This window comes from Anabrus simplex, chromosome 1, assembly GCF_040414725.1.
Source record: "Anabrus simplex isolate iqAnaSimp1 chromosome 1, ASM4041472v1, whole genome shotgun sequence".
Classification (NCBI taxonomy): Eukaryota; Metazoa; Arthropoda; class Insecta; order Orthoptera; family Tettigoniidae; genus Anabrus; species Anabrus simplex.
Genome location: NC_090265.1, coordinates 781,563,980 through 781,580,772, shown reverse-complemented (window position 1 = coordinate 781,580,772; position 16,793 = coordinate 781,563,980). Strand labels below are relative to the sequence as shown.

The following is a 16,793-nucleotide window of genomic DNA, read 5'->3' as shown; positions in this document are numbered from 1 at the left end:
GAATGTCTTCCCAAACTTATGAAGCACAGTGTGCATGGCTGGCTATCCTTCAAAAACCATCACCACAGACATGATAAACATTAGTAACCGTGGAAACGAGACAGCCTCAGTCTCACATTAGGAAATGACAAATATTACATCAATGTCAATGGCTCGGGGCCTTGTGAGGCAGTGTTTCGGAACACATTCGTCTCAAGTCAAAGGTAGTGACAGGGTATTTGGTATGTACAGTGTATTACACACTAAATTCCAAGCCCAAGTGTAGGAGAGAGATATCGAAACACAGACTTACCACATGACTTAGATGCGTTTTTTCACTGTGCAGGTTGGATGGATGAAACTATTCACTAATTTGTGTGAGGTTATCAGAGATGCAGTACGGCCTGTACCTGCTCTGAAGTAGAATTGTTGTTCTGCTCTGACTAATTACACTGGGGGATCTTATATTCAAGGTTTTTTTTTTTTCATTATCTTTGCCTTGAAAAGTCAGAGGAGTCTGATATGCAAGGGGGTCTAATACACGAGGAAATATGGTACCTACCTACATCCATTGGCCCGGTTACAATGTTGGCACAGTTAACAACAACAATGTGGGTGGGACTAGTGGCAAGTAAAACAGCCATTGTCAGTTTGTGAACATGTGGCGACTGTCCTTTTGCTTTTTTATAGGTATCCTCATCTCCTCTTTCCACATTGACCTATCAGTGTGTGTGTTCCTTTCCTTGCTCCGCTCTCTATGTGACTTGACTCTAGTGATTAGAAATTGTACACCACCACCTCTCCTAACCTACATGCCAAGATTCCGGCCAATAGAACCAATAGAACTCAAACCAGCTATCAGTGTCAGACCATATAGACACCATAACAATCACAACTACCAGGAGGGCAATGAGTTGCTGAATTTATCGGCGGCTTTAACTCGTTTCCAGGTAATAAACTTCTTCCAATAAATTCACTTCTGTCTGTGGATGTACTTTCGATAGTTGAACAGACCAATTCTAGCATCTAAGAAGCGTCCACACAGATTGCACAGAATTGTTCGAGGAGGGCATGGTTGTGCTGCACGGTGTTTTCGTGCTTCCCTCCTGGCCTGTTCACATCTGCTTTATTCCCCTTCAAACAGACTGACAGTAGCAGGGATGGTCGAGCACCAAATTGTATGTTTCTTAAGCAAGCGTGTCCCAGGTTTGTGGATTGAGACCTGTTGTCTTCATAGTGTGCTTAAGCTGGTCCTTGAAGCGTCTCATGGGGGATCCATGAGGTCTGATGCCAGAACGAAGTTCACCATACAGGATTTGGCGTGCCGACGGTCATGGCCAATCCATCTAAGATGATGATGAGTGATGGACGATTCTATGCTCTTGGCATGCGCTTTCTCAAAAACTGCAATGTTGGTGACATGGTGTTCCCTTTTGATCCTAAGGATGGTGAAAATGCTCAGACTTTTTCAAGTCATGTCAGTAAAGGGTCCACGTTTCACATTCATACAGCAATGTTGTGATGACAACAGCGTGGTACACCATGAGTTTCATCTTCACGGTCGGGTCGTTATTCATGATAGTGTGATAGTCGTCCAAATGTTACATGGACAGCACCAATTCTCTTCTCCATATTTTGTTCACATCTTGATTTATTTAAAATTGATGGCAGAGATCCATCTGCTGATTTGGAGAGGAGGAAGTTACTCCTTGCCAAAGAGGCAAAGATCATTACGGTGACTTCACGTTACATGTTGTACAATGAGTGATGATTATGATAAAGTAGGGAGAGTATGAAACTCTGGGTCAGTGCATAGCCTGTTCCTATAAACTTGACCATATTAATGGCCTATATTGGTCTGTAATGACATCTTGCAGTGATAAACTGACAACACTGAAAAAAAAACCAGGAGTTAAACAATCCGCCTTCTGAAAGTACAATATTACGTAAACCCACTTTTAATTAATTCTACTTTATGGAAAACTCAGCTTTTAAGGGACAGATTTTACAGGGATTTTAAAACATGCAATTCAATGTTTCATACATTTTGATCAATATGCTAACCGGAACCACAATCTGAATGAGATAAGAGAAAAAATAAATATTTTACATATCTGTCCTGTTAATTGCTAATTGTTATTTCAAAAAGTTTGTTAATCAATGCAATATTGTACCGGTAACGGCGGTACAAACTAAGTCCCCGTCATGAAAATCTTAAACTTACGTGTTATGCTCCGGACCGCTTACGAAGGACTGACTAGGCAGCGAGCAACAGCTGCGCGCATGTGACGTAGTGAGCGGGTGACGTCACAGCATGCCTCGCCGCACTACAGAGCCTGGATTGATGTAGAACGTTCTATGAGTTTCGACGGGTAATAACTTTTCCCACAATAATAATTTAACAAAATGAACTACATCACCATATAACTTAATCCTTTAGCTATGTTCCTGCCAAATTTCAAGTGAATCTGACTTGGGACGGTAAAGTTATGGAACAAGAGGTAGAGGCCCGGATCAGATATAAATACGTACTGCTTCGCTCAGCAGAGCAGTGTGTTACAGCATGTTATAGTGAGCAGCAGTGCGCTGCAGAATATGATACCAGTTTGTGGCCGGGATTTCTATGTGCACACTAGACTGTAGTATTCGCACAGTCAGTTCGCGGGTACTGTGATCGAGCGTGAAGCCGCTACTAAGTGTCAAGTTCGTGGACTTTAATCTAATTGTGTTGAATGTGGACTTATGCAGATTTCTTTATATTATGACAACCTTTTACTCCGATAGGACGTGAGGTGAATTGTGTATCTTCTGGACATTATCTATTGACTGTTACTCTATACGAGTGTCCAAGACCCGCAAATGTTTTTGAGTGTTCAAAATTGAAATTTTATGGACTTAGAACTGATTGCTCCTCGCCGAGTACTAAATACTTTAAGTTATAAACTGTGTTTGAATCCAAATTTAATTTACCAATCCATAAACTGTGTCGACATTTTAGGTAATGAACTGTGAACTGTGCATGTGTGAACAGTGCATTTCTATTCTAATGAACAGTGTATTCCAATGCTACGAACATTTAGTTTACGAACAGTCGAACCAAGAACTGTCAGTACTCAATTAATTTCGTCTTTTGGTTTTATATTATTTTCAACACGTGAATGAGTTCTGATTCACGAGCGGAACATCTTTATTTCATTTAAATTGAACAGTGCTTCAATAAACTGAGTCATGTGACATTACTTTACGTTGTAATAGGTGCAACAAACTTTAAGTAACTTTAAACTCGACAATCAGTTCCGAGTGGACTTTATTTTATGAATATTTCTATCACTTGACACGTGACAAAATTAAGTGACATTTCACCGAGACATTTGTGTTTGGACTTTGTTAAAAGCATTTATAAACACTTTATCATCTGTGCAGAAGCAGCCTTTGCACTAACTCGCCCCAGAGCTGAACGATGTTCATTCATGTTCACCATTTACAAGGACTACCTCGACGCCATGGATCTTCAAAGCACCGAATAGATCTTCTAGAACTTCCATCGGGGGACGAATGGTGGTTCGCTGCTATGGAAAATGGAGCTGCCGGAATCCGAGGACATTGCCAGCCATAGGACGAGGAACGTTTTCGACTGTATACGCTGTACAGAGGTGATATTAATTTCAATTTTTTAATAAACTCTGAAACAAAAGTTTTTAGGATTTCTTTTAAACAAACCCTCTCCCTCTGTATGCACTTCAGCGACTGGTACACGCCCTGCGTCTCATCTCTACCGAAGTACCAAATTTACTGTTACAATATATCTTCTCGCCAACCTTCTCTATCTGCTTTCCCTTCTTCTCTCCCTCTAACAATCCATGCAACAGCTCACCTCGAGCAGTAGATAACACTTTGTGCACCGCAGACACAGCTGTTGGAAGCAAGACTACACAAAATCGAAGGAGCGAGTTTAAATGTTAATCCTTTTTAATCAGATTTCAATTTGACACGGCATTCTTTAATTTTATTTTTCTTTCTTTCCAGACATCCTCCCACTCATTTCAATCCAGATTTGAAATAGCTACAACATGTATTGACTATTCCTTAATCTACAATTTTCACCATCAGCCTTCATATCAACTAAAGGATGTTCCCTCAGATCAACTATCATACAATAATGTAATGAACTACATCTGCAAAATCTAAGCTCCGCACACTGCATAAACATTACATTTCTTGCATACAGTTTAAGCATACATCATCATTTTACAACTCCAGTTCCCCGGGTGTGGTGTACAAGTAATCCAAGTTACTCCTTGCGTAAGAGGCAGAGATCATTGTGATGACTGCACGTTACATGTTGTACAGTGAGCGATGACTATGATAAAGTGGGGAGAGTGGTTTTTTTCCTTTTTTTTCTGCTAGTGGCTTTACGTCGCACTGACACAGATAGGTCTTATGGCAACGATGGGATAGGAAAGAGCTAGGAGTTGGAAGGAAGCGGCCGTGGCCTTATTAAGGTACAACCCCAGCATTTGCCTGGTGTGAAAATGGGAAACCACAGAAAACCATCTTCAGGGCTGTCGACAGTGGGATTTGAACCCACTATCTCCCGGATGCAAGCTAACAGCTGCGCACCCCTAACCACATGGCCAACTCACCCGGTAGGGAGAGTATGAAACTCTGGGTCAGCACATAGCCTGTTTCTATAAATTTGCAGAATTTATAGTACGAACACATTTAACATATGTGTGTGTGCGTGTTCTAACACCCAGGCACATGGATACAAGTACACTGGCCATGACGATGAGTGATTTCTGATCTTGATTTATTTAAAATGGATGACGGGGATCCATATGCTGATTACATATGGATCGGTGCATAGCGTGTTCCTATAAATGTGATAAACTTACAACACTGAAAAAAAAAAAAAAAAAGAGTTAAAGAATCTGCCTTGTCGAAACCACAATATTAATTAATTCTATATTATTACATATGCAATGATCCATATGTAATCTTCCTGTCTGCATACATCTTCTGTTTCAGGACTTCTTCCTATTTGAGATCTCTCTCCTCCACATCTGTTTTCAGTGTGTCTATCTTGCATTTCCTTGGCCTTTCCCTTGGTCTCTTTTCTTAGAAAGTAAGGTTGAAGTATTGACTGGCAGGTCTCTTGTTCTTTATTCTCATAACTTGCTCATATCATTAAAGTCCATGCTTCTGTATTACAGTGCACTGGTAATAGGGACCTCAATGCCAGCTACTTTCCGTTTACTTCATTCCTGATTATGTTCTTTCGAGTAGTTTGATTCGTAACTCTAATGAATCTCATTTCTGTTACCTGAAAGCATACATTCTTTACATAATTTGCAAAGGGCATTTTATAATTTTCTGGTGCATAGCAAGATTACATTCTACTTTACTAGCCTTGTGAACATTTTATAGACTGCAACAAACTGTGATACTTTATACTTTTAAACTACCATGAAGAGTGCTATTGTAGCTTTTAACGATTATTTATGCATCTAGCTGAGGATGACTCACATCAGGGTCGAAATTAATACTAGTTTTTAATGTGTAAAATATAAGATTTGAATTTTCATCTTTGTGTATTGGTCAGGTGGAACATCCCCACCCATGAATTTAAATATGGCTAGGTCAGCAAGATTTGATACCCAGCACTGAGCATGGCAATGAATGTTTTAAGACAGGATACAACCAGATCATCACCACTAGTCTTAATTTCCAATCTGATCACCATTTAACTGGATCTCCTACTTGTATCTCACCAATGTCCCAAGCATCCTTGCAAACCTTCTTGTTGCCCTTGTACTTGACGATGTCATGGCAGGCACTGGCGATTGCTGCTGCCAGCTCAAAGTAATTCCAACGCTTCTCCAGACCAGTTAAATAGTCCCACTGGCCTAAATTCAACAAGCACACAGCACACTGTTCTAGAATCTCTACTCGGGGGATAACAGTGTCTCCTGACGGTAGAGCAGACAAGCACTGCTTGCAGCCATTCACCAACGGTTCAGTATCTGAGAACACAAGATGAATACAAAGATATTACAATAGGTAGGAGAAGAGAGACTACCAAGGAAAGTCACAAAATAACAATAATTGTATTCTAAATTACAAGAAAAACCATGCATAATGAGAAACTGTATTTCTGGACACAAAACACTTCTATAGCAATAATTGATCATGATGATGATTCTTGTTGTTTAAAGGGGCCTAACATCTAGGTCATTGGCCCCTAATGGTAAAACTTGAAACAAAGTGTACTGAGAATTTAAAAGAATCAGCAGATCCAACATGCAATATTGAAAGTTAAAAATAATTCCAAAATGAATCCACTGACTAGAATTTAAAAAAGAGACGATGAACGATTCTTCCCCTTCTTCTTCACAGTACCATATCAGGTCCCCCTGATGTTGGCGATCACTGTGGCGAATGCAGTGCAATCTCTTGCTAGGTGCAACACTGAATTCCAGTCAATTCTTTGATGTTTCCAAACCATGATGTTCGCCTCCTCCCGACACCTCTTCGACCCTGTATTTTGCCTTGTTCAATCCGCTGTAAGATGAGGTAACGCTCATTTCTCAGGATGTGGCCGAAGTAAGAGATCTTCCGGTGTTTTAATGTTTGAACGAGTTCCCGACTTGCTCTTGTCCTTCTGAGTACTTCTTGGTTCGTTAGTCGTGCAACTCATGAAATCCTACAGTGGATCCACATTTCAAAGGCTTCCGAGCGTTTCATTGATATGTTCTTGAGAGTCCATGTTTCCACACCATACAGCAAGGCTGACCATATATAGCATTTGACCATCCTCTAAGTTTTAAATTTAAGTAGTCATTGCAAAAGAAAGATTTCATTTTTGTAAATATTCTTCATGCTATTGCTATCCTCTGTTTCACTTCTTTCTCAGGATCAAGTTGTTCAGTGACAATGGCACCCAGATATTTAAAAGTGGTTACTCTCTCAATCTGTCGGTTGTTTAGTTGTAAGATTGCCTCAGCATTGGCACGTCTGCTGAAGATCATGAACTTTGTCTTGTTTATATTTACTTTTAGTTCCATGTCCTCACTTACTGCACTAATATTATTGAGCAGGAGTTGGAGACCTTCAAAATTGTCACACAAGATGACTGTATCATCCGCATATCTTATGTTGTTAATTATGCCACCATTTACTTTTATTCCATATTGGTGATATTCTAAAGCTGTTTTGAAAATTTTATCCGAGTAAAGGTTGAATAACAATGGAGATAAAACACAACCTTGTCTAACTCCTCTTCGGATGCCTATCTCGTTTGTACTTTGATTTCCGATTCGGACAACGGCCTTTTGCCTCCAGTAAAGACTTTCAATAATGCAGATATCTTTGCTGTCAACTCCTATATCCTTTAGGACTTTTACAAGTTTTGGATGTTGTACTCTGTCAAATGCCTTTTCAAAATCAATGAAACAAGCAAACACTTCTTGCTGTTGATCTAGACTGTTCTGAATTAGGATATTTAGCGCAAAACAATGCTTCCCTTGTACCAAACGAATTTCTGAACCCAAACTGTGTTTCGTCGAGGTCTTGTTCACACTTAGTCTTGATTCTGTTATGTATTACACAAAGGGAAACTTTAAGTGTGTGGCGCATGAGGCTTATTAGTCTATAACCATTACATTTACATGATTTTTGGCAATGTGATGAATGTAGATAACAGCCAGTCATATGGGATATCTCCTGTATTATATATAGTATTGAACAACTTTACAGAGAATTGGATATGGTCTTCGTCAATCTTTTTAAGAAGTTCTACAGGGATGTTATCTGGACCTGGGGATTTCTTGCTTTTTTAAACTTTTACAGCATATAGCACTTCTGATTCAAAAATGTCAGTGCCTTCACAATTAGCTCGTTGGTTAGTTTCCTCACCTCTCTGATCACAGAAAAGTTTCATCAAATAATTTTCCCAAGTATTTAAAACTTCTTGTTCATTAATAATAGGCCTGCCTGTCTGTGGCATCAACCAGTACAGACAGGTAACGTTTTCTGTATATGCCAGCTATTTCCTTTAATTTTCCATGTATATTGAAGAGATCATGTTAAGACTGAAAGATTTCCATTTCCATACATTGTTCTTTCATCCAGTTCTCTTTCGCAGCACGTATTTCTTTCCTTATGTGGCGTAATATTTTGTATTCCTCTGCATCATTTTTTACTAATCTTCGTTGTTCCATTAATTCAAGAATATAATCTATCATACATTACTTTTTCTTCATTGGATGTATCTTTTGATTCTTGTTTTGAAGAAGTATCTCTACCCAACTTTTACACTGATTCCACAAATAATCTGCTGTTTCACAGTTATTGGTATTGATTTCTTTTAAATGCCTAATCAAATCCTGAGCAATTTTCTGCAGAGTTTCACAATTTTGTAGATTAGCGGTATTTAGTAGCTTTCTTCTAGGCTTATTCTTCATGATTTTCAGATGAACTCTTACATTCGCTATCAATGGATTATGATCCGACGAAATATCTGCACCTGGATATGCTGCATTACTTTTGATGGAATTTCTGAAATGCTTATTTATCAGAATGTAATCAATTTGGTTCCTTGTTGAGTTAGCATTCTGAGGATCATCTTTAAGATCTCGGCTATATTGTCAGAGCCTGTTTACAGACTGAGCCCACGTGACCCCACCACTCATGTGTCCAACGCCACCGTGAAACTCTTAAGGCAATCTTCAATGCCAAAAGAGGAAGCTTAACATCTGTCCCTGGGGGATGCAGAGCCACCTAGATTATATGGACTGCCTAAGATCCATAAAAAAGATGTTCCCCTCAGACCTATTATTAGTGCAATAGGTTCTCCTAACGTATGCTCTGGCTAAATACCTAAGCAAATTGTTTCAGCCACACGCAGGATGTACTGAATAATACGTCAGGGGCTCTCGGTATTTCGTCAAGTTGTCAACCATAACCCTTCAACCTAATGCTCTTTTGGCGAGTTTTGATGTGGAGTCCTTGTTCACTTAAGTGCCGACTGACTCGGTCATGTCTCTCACTGAACATCTGTTCCCTGAAGACATTACTAAGCTATTTTACCACTGAATAACTTCCAGCTATTTCTTGTGGGGTGGGAATTTTTATGAACAGAAGGACGGAGTGGCTATAGGAAGTCCACTTTCGCCCGTAGTGGCTAATTTCTTTATGGAGCATATTGAGGAGGAGGCTATTGCTTTGGCGCCCATCAAACCTATGATATGGTGGAGATATGTTGAAGATGCATTTGTGGTCTGGACAGAAGTTCCTGAGAAACTTCATCTATTTCTAAACCACCTAAATCAGCAACATCCTTCAATTAAATTCACTATGGAGATGGAGTCGGACGGATGCCTTCCTTTCTTGGATGTTCTAGTAAGAAAGAAACCGGACGGCTCCTTAGGACATACCATCTATCGTAAACCTACCCACACAAATCTCTATCTTCATGCAGATTCACACCACCATCCAGCATTAAAAAAAAAAAAAAAAGGCATTCTCATGACACTCGCTAAGAGGGCGAGACGAATTTGTGAGCCATCAAATATCCAGGTGGAGATGGACACGCTCAAAGTCACGTTCAAGGGTAATGGTTACAGCAATTTGCAGATTCATAGAGCCCTGAATCCCAGAGAAACAACCAAGCAAAGCTCACAGAAGGAAGAAGTGAAGGGAACTGTCTACTTGCCTTACATTCACAACACCACAGATCGAATTGCCAAGGTCCTCCGCAAACACAATATAAAAACCGCGTTTGGCACCGCCACTAAAATTGCTTACAGTCTGAGTAAAACCAAGGACAAATAGTCCCTACTTTTACATCCCGGGGTATATGAAATTCGCTGTACTTGCGGTAAGGTATACATCGGCCAAACATGCCGGTCCATTGGTACCCTTATCAAGGAACACGAATGTAATATTCGTCTCAACCAACCAGACAAATCAGCAATAGCTGAACATGCTCTAGCGTCGGGTCATGTCATGTTCCACGATGTTCAAGCTCTTACCCACACCAGACACTACAGATCCAGGATTATACAGGAAGCTGTGGAAATACGTAGAAATCCTAACAATTTCAACAGGGACACTGGCTATCAATTAAGTAACACCTGGTTGTCAGCCATTAAGGATTTACATAGGTGGTTCCCTTCCCTGTACCTTCACTATTGTTATTTCGTCTCTGTGTTTTACAAATTCGTACGTTCCTCATCGCCAGATGTTTCATTCCAGGCTTGTGTCAATGTCATACACCTGTCAATGTCGTATGTTATGTACACACGTTGAACCATGCTTATCGCATGTTCCATGATTTGACATTTAATTATTTAAATAGCTTCCTTCAGTTTTGTGTGTCAGTCTAATGACGTCCAGTAGGGAGCAGCATACGCTATGTTTTTATCTGTGAGGTCGTTCGTTATGCTGAGCGATAATTTTTACTCTGTGGAGTTCTTCTGCTGTTCTATGTGGGGCAGATACTAACAATGGCTGCCGCTATGTTTGGTGTGGCATTTTTATGATTTAAATATTCATTCAATGTGTTCAAGCCTGGACCTTTCACGCTAACTGCTATTCGATTTTACCATTGATAATCACAGGTATGTGATATTTGGTTTATATTTAAATTTGGTGATGAGTTATTCCCATATGTTACGGTCGATGGCATACATCTTTCCGCTCCGTCGTACGATGTGCTTTGAATGAATGTGTTTGTGGTCTTGTTGTGATAATTGAGAAAGGGTCTCTGTGGTTATGATTTGGTGCACTGCGTGCTTTAATACTGCGTGATCCTCGTGATGTGCCCCTTGTCTCGACCGCAGGAGATACCAATCCAGGTTGTACAAGGCGCAACATGCCAGTGATGTGAATATAGTAATGTTCAATTCTGACCTTATGTGTAATTGCACGCCGCACGCAAACATTTGAGTACGTGAGACCCACTGATAATGACCGTGGAGTCATAGTTTACGGTTTGAATTTGACTACGAAATCTGAACGGCCGTTCGTGTTTTATTTTCCCGATACCCTCATTGTGTGTGCGTGAATGTGGTATGCATGTGAGTTTGGATGTGTGGGGGAGAAAAGGATGGTATGTCGATCGACCTGTTGTATTTGTCTTTCTAATTCTGCGCCTTGTGTTGTTCTCAGCGCAGAGCTATATATTTTATTTATTATTCATGGCTGATGCTCAGCTTGAGTACCCGCCATGTTGGTTTCATATTTGCGCATGGGCGTACCTATTGTATTCTTTGGATCTGTCTTGGGTTTGATTGGTCCATGGAGGCTGTGCTCAGTCTCATCTGTCGTTATTCTTATCTGCCTTTTGTTCTCCGGCACGGCTTAGTGTTGTGCTACCGTTACACATTGTTAGTCGCCTGATGTAATATGTGGTGCAGTGCCTTGGATATTTGAATCCTGGTAAAACGGGCGACCTGGTTGAATAGTTTATGATGAAAGGAAGCTGCTGGTATTGTAATAGCGATGTGTCGAGGAGCAGTGAGCATTTTAAATTACGTATCAATATTTTTGAAGAGTATTAGCTTGAGTTTTCACGCCATGTTTCAACTATGTGAAAAAGAACAAGGTATGTCCATGAGTATTACGATTCATTTCCTTATTCATTTTGTGTGATTTGCTTCTCTTGGTTTAAATTTTTTTCTCTCATATTTATTTAATAAATCCCCTGGTTTAAACCATTTCTTCTTTTATTTCAAATAGATGTAGTCTTGCCCTTGTTACCTGATTACAAGAGGGGGTTTTCAGCTCAAGGTTATGTCTGCGCCTTGCCCAGTCGGCACGATCCGGGCCTCAAATATTGTTCCCCATGAATATTTCACTAAGGTATTGCTTGGATCGCTGATTTATGTAGTGATAGAGGGGGAGGGTGTGGCTCAGACTGATTCTGATGGTTCGGTCAGCTTCTGCTTTGAATGCTAGCGCTGTGCCATGTCCGGGGAGCCATCTGGTGACGAATGAATGTACCATTTCCACTTCTATTATAATGTTTAAATTTTAATAAGTCATTGTTTAAGAAGCCTTTCTCGTGGACAGTTGAGATTTTCTTCTGATGACGCAGAGCACAGTTCTCTGCGAAATGTTAAGAATTTCACCTTATTTTCTTAACATGGCACAAGCCCAAAAGCCTATACAGTACAGTATAAGTACAGGCCGTGAAAGCATCAATGGCAACAGTTTGTATTCTTGTATGAATGGTACACCACTTTACCATTGCCTGCATCTTTATATAACTTTTTTAATGGGATAGTTCTACAGTATATGGAAGCCTTATTACTTAACGGAACCCACAAATGACCTGTCGATGATCTGCTATTGCTACACTACAGACTTATTTTAACTTCAGTCGTACCACACTGATTTAAATCATCTTATCACAAGAATAATTATTGGCATTATCTTCAATTTATTGTGTTGAGTGGTTTAAAAAGAAGTGAAGTGATTATTTGTCGTGTGACAGCCTAGTTACGGACTAATAGGATAATCGTGAGACGTTCAGTAGCACGGTACATACGGTATCTGTCTTGTGATAGCCTAGCTATGGATAAAGAAAGGGTCATGAAACTACTCACTAATGAAGAAAAAATTAAAATCCTTCAAGAAGTAGATAGGAATCTTAAACGCGCAGAGTTGGCGCAAACATTAAAACTAGCACCTTCTACTTTGAACACTATTGTGGGCAACTGAGACAAAATTGAAAATGCGTATAAGCAAAATAGAAACAGAAAAAGAAAACGAGTGCGCGAAGGAAAGTTTCTGAAGTTGGAAAGAATGATTTTGAATAAATAAATTTCTGACTTCTAATTGTGAAATAGTCTACAAGCACAATCAAGTGCACTGGGTTATTCAACAATCTCACTGACGACAAAGACCTTTCAATAGGACAAGGAACATAGAAAAAAAAAAAAAAAACCCACTTTACCCTTCGAGAAAATCAAATGATCATAGATGTATCTCTCGGTCATGACCATCCACCAACGGCTGCATTGTTGCTAGAGTTACACTTCCATTACACATTTTGTGGCAGTAACTGACGTGATGCTTAATTTCGGATGATCCCAGCCATAAGACATGTATGTCAACAGGACATCTCTGAAGAAAAGAAAGCGTGAAAACTGAATTCAGCGCTCCTAGCCGCAGTGGAATCTATTACTGTGCTTTAACTTGATGATGATGATGCTTGCTGTTTTAAGGGGCCTAACATCTAGGTCATCGGCCCCTGATGGTACGAAATGAAATGACAAATTAAAAGTTTTAAATCGTCTACTGACCAAAATAAAAAAAATTAAAACTGGCATGAGGAATAAATGGATATATATTAATTTAAAACAATCAGTGGATCCTATCCAAAAACTACCATAAAAATAGTATTACTGACCAAGAGACCACTTCTAAAGCACAATCCCGAATCAAGGATGTTTGTTGACTAAAGGGGTCCAAAATACAGGTCAACGGCCCCACATAATGGTACTTATCACTAGTAAAGGAGAACTATAGTATTTGTCTTGTTGGGGTACTAATCAAAAGTAGCGTAGATTCACAGTGTTCCACACATGATGGTACTACTCACAAGTATTGGACGTCGTACAGGTAACGCAGACCTATGGTGTTCCTCACCTAGGTGTACTAATCACGGGCACCGGTATTTCTGTGGTGTTCCTCACATAGTGGGTACTAAGCACAGGCAACGCAGATCCAATGTGCCGCTCATATAGTGGTACTAATCACAGGCAACGTCCAGACCCGTGGTGTTGCTCATAAGGGTACGACTCATGGGTACCCACAGTGACCCACTCTTTGCAGCTACTAATCACAAACCTATTTCGTACCTAATATAGTGGTACTCAAGTACAGGCAACCCATGGTGTTCCCCGCGTGATGGTACTAATCAAAAGTAGTTTCATGGTTCTAATACAATCATCCCTTGGTCGCCCCTTTTAGTCACCTGTCACGAAAGGCAGGGGATACCGTGGGTGTATTCTTCGTCTACATCCCCCACCCACAGAGGGTAGACAGAGAAGAGAAAAAGGAAGAAATAAGAAGGGATCCACAACTTCGAGAAATGAAGTGATGGACGAAGAAAGGCAAGGGCCACGAATGGCATGAAAATGAAAGACTCCCTAGACTTCGAATGCTCTAATACCGTTGGGGTCAGAAAAGAACAAGAGTTGACCAAGGGAGGTCAGACATGATAGCTGAAAGTGAGGAGCCTGGCACAAGTAAGTGGAAGCAATGCCAGATCTCAGCTAAGGGCCCCGTGGTCGCCAACCCGTGCTCCCCAGTTGAGAGCCCCTTGGGCCCCTTTTAGTCGCCTCTTAAGACAGGCAGGGGATACCAAGGGTGTATGCTTCATCTGCGTCCCCCACCTACAAGGGGTGTGCTTTAACTTAGCACTGTCCTGTCTTGTTCTAATGTAAAGTCATTGCTACCAATCAATGACGCAAAACTCAACTTTACCAAAGCTAACAGCTTGCCCTTCGAAGGCGCAATATACTCTGTGTTCGTCGAGGATTCAAGGTCATTTCCTCTTATCGCGCAACTTTCTCCGACTGACCCATGGCAAGGGCTCTTATCACTGTTGAAAATCACATTCCGCACACAAGGGATAACAAAGAACATTTTGAGGTCTGGGGAATATATGATTGTACTGAACGATAAAGGTGAAAAATCATGACGTTTTAAGTGAGGTATTTTTTATACAGATTTAATACGATGGGCATTGGGACTTCAAATTTACGATGTGCTAAGTGGGAAAACGTGTTCATGTAGAATGTACTAATGAGTTTTCACTGTATGTGTACGCAAGGTACAGTTATATTTTGACCGAGGCGAGGGGAGGGGAGGTGTGTCTGCAGTTAAAGCTCCATTCCGTTGCTCAATCACTTTCACAGCTCAGCTGGTAATGCTACCCTGGTCGACTGAGACCTGTCGTGTGCAGGATACAACTGGTGATATCATTCTGTGTTCACGACCAGGATATCAGACGATGACATAAAGTGTACGTATGTGTGTTCTCTTTCAGGATGTGTTTATGTGTATATTGTTTTGTTTGTGTGTGTGTATTTCATCTTGTCATTTGTTATTTGTGTGTGGCATTGTATAATGTGTGTACAGCACGAGCTGGATTTATAGTTGCGGGGTTCTGTCAATCCAGTTATCCGGGCGGATCCCGTGATGTTAAGTTCAGTGCTCTTTTGGGGAAAGTGTGTCAGTCCCAAGACATTTATATGTGTTTACCGACTTGACCAGATTTGTTAATTTAGGGTGAGATATGCAAGTCTATAATTGTGTGTCAGTTGCTGTGTATAGCTTCGTGCCATCCGTAGATTAACTCATCTGAACACTCCGGGAATATACATTGATACCACCGTCATTTCCACCTACGTTGTTTTGGATTTGGGTTTGAGACCCATATTGCGACTCTCACTTGTGACGTTGAGTTTTCTTATATGATTTGTAAACCTGATTTGTTTTGAATTCTGATTTTGTAGGTTATCATATTTCTAATGCATTTTTGATATTAAATTGGTTCCACCCTTTATTTCATGACTTCTCATTTACTAAAAATATGTTAAGGGGTTCTGCCAATTGGAGGGTTCCTGACACCATAGCCGTCTCCATCTGCTCCTGTTCCAGACCAACTGTTTGGTAGTCTGGTATCTTTCCCTTTTCACCTTGTTCAGTGTTGCTATTCTTTTCCTTCCTAGTTCGTTTTTCCCTTCCACTGTAAATTCAAGAACTGTTGATAGACGTCCTTTTACTCTCAATATATGTCCCATCCAGTTCGCTTTCCTCTTTTTAATCAGGCTTAAGAGAGTTCTTTGTTCCCTGATTTTTTCCAGTCCTGTACCGTTCTTCAGTTTATCCACTTATTTTATTTTCTTCATTGTCCTCCAATCTCACATCTCGAATGCTTCAATTCTTTCTTTCTCTCTCTCTCTCTCTCTCTAACATCCAGGTTTCATGGCTGCACAGAAAAACACTTCACAATAAACATTTAGCCAATCACTTTCTTAACTTCATCCCCATTTTGCTGCATAACAAGCATTTCTTTTTCTTGAAAGCTTCTTGTTTTTATTTATTTGTCTCTGATCCAGTTTTCCCCAAATAACAGTACAACCTGTTCAATTTTACCTTATGTTTTTACCTGCATATTTTCTTTGTCATCTACTCTCATCACCTGAGTTTTCTGTGTGTTTATTTTCATTATATAGTCTTCTCTATGAAGTATTGTAAACAAACAAACAAACAAACAAACAAATACGTAGACAAACAATCAAACAAATAAATAAATAAATAAAGTAAAATCAAAGTACTAACTCAAGTTGGTTCCTGGCCACTCAGCCATGAGCTGCGTTATCTGAATCAGCAGCATTTCCCACGCCAGGAGGCGACAGAGCTTGTATATCACACCAGTGGACACCATGCTATTTTGCTTCACCTCCCTCTCCACAACAGACAGGAGTTCCTGGGCTGCCACAAAATCCTAAAACACAACAGATAAATTAATGAGGTGCATTTTTTAAACTTTATTTTCTTGCTTTCTTGATTTATAAGATTGCCACAATTGACAAAGCTTACAACATTTCACAAAAATGATACAAAATTATTATTATTATTTTTTTAAATGTTAAAAATGAAATCTACAAATTTACTCAGCTACAAAGATAAATGCATTCTGTCATGAATGATGGACCAATATACATCTGAAAGATAAGGAACAAAATAACTGAATGTTGGAACTCAATAAATGAAAAACACAACTGTGTCTAATCAGG

General features: G+C 40.0%; 1 protein-coding gene across 1 annotated transcript in view; it reads right to left on the bottom strand.

Moving 5' to 3' along the window:
- Window positions 1–16,793, bottom strand: part of IntS8 (integrator complex subunit 8) — a 275,398-nt gene that overhangs the window by 78,396 nt on the left and 180,209 nt on the right. The window contains exons 10-11 of the mRNA XM_067136226.2: window positions 16,336–16,501; window positions 5,751–6,002 (exon numbers count right to left, since the gene is read on the bottom strand). Coding sequence (XP_066992327.2) covers window positions 5,751–6,002; window positions 16,336–16,501 — 418 coding nt within the window. The remainder of the gene's footprint in view (window positions 1–5,750; window positions 6,003–16,335; window positions 16,502–16,793) is intronic.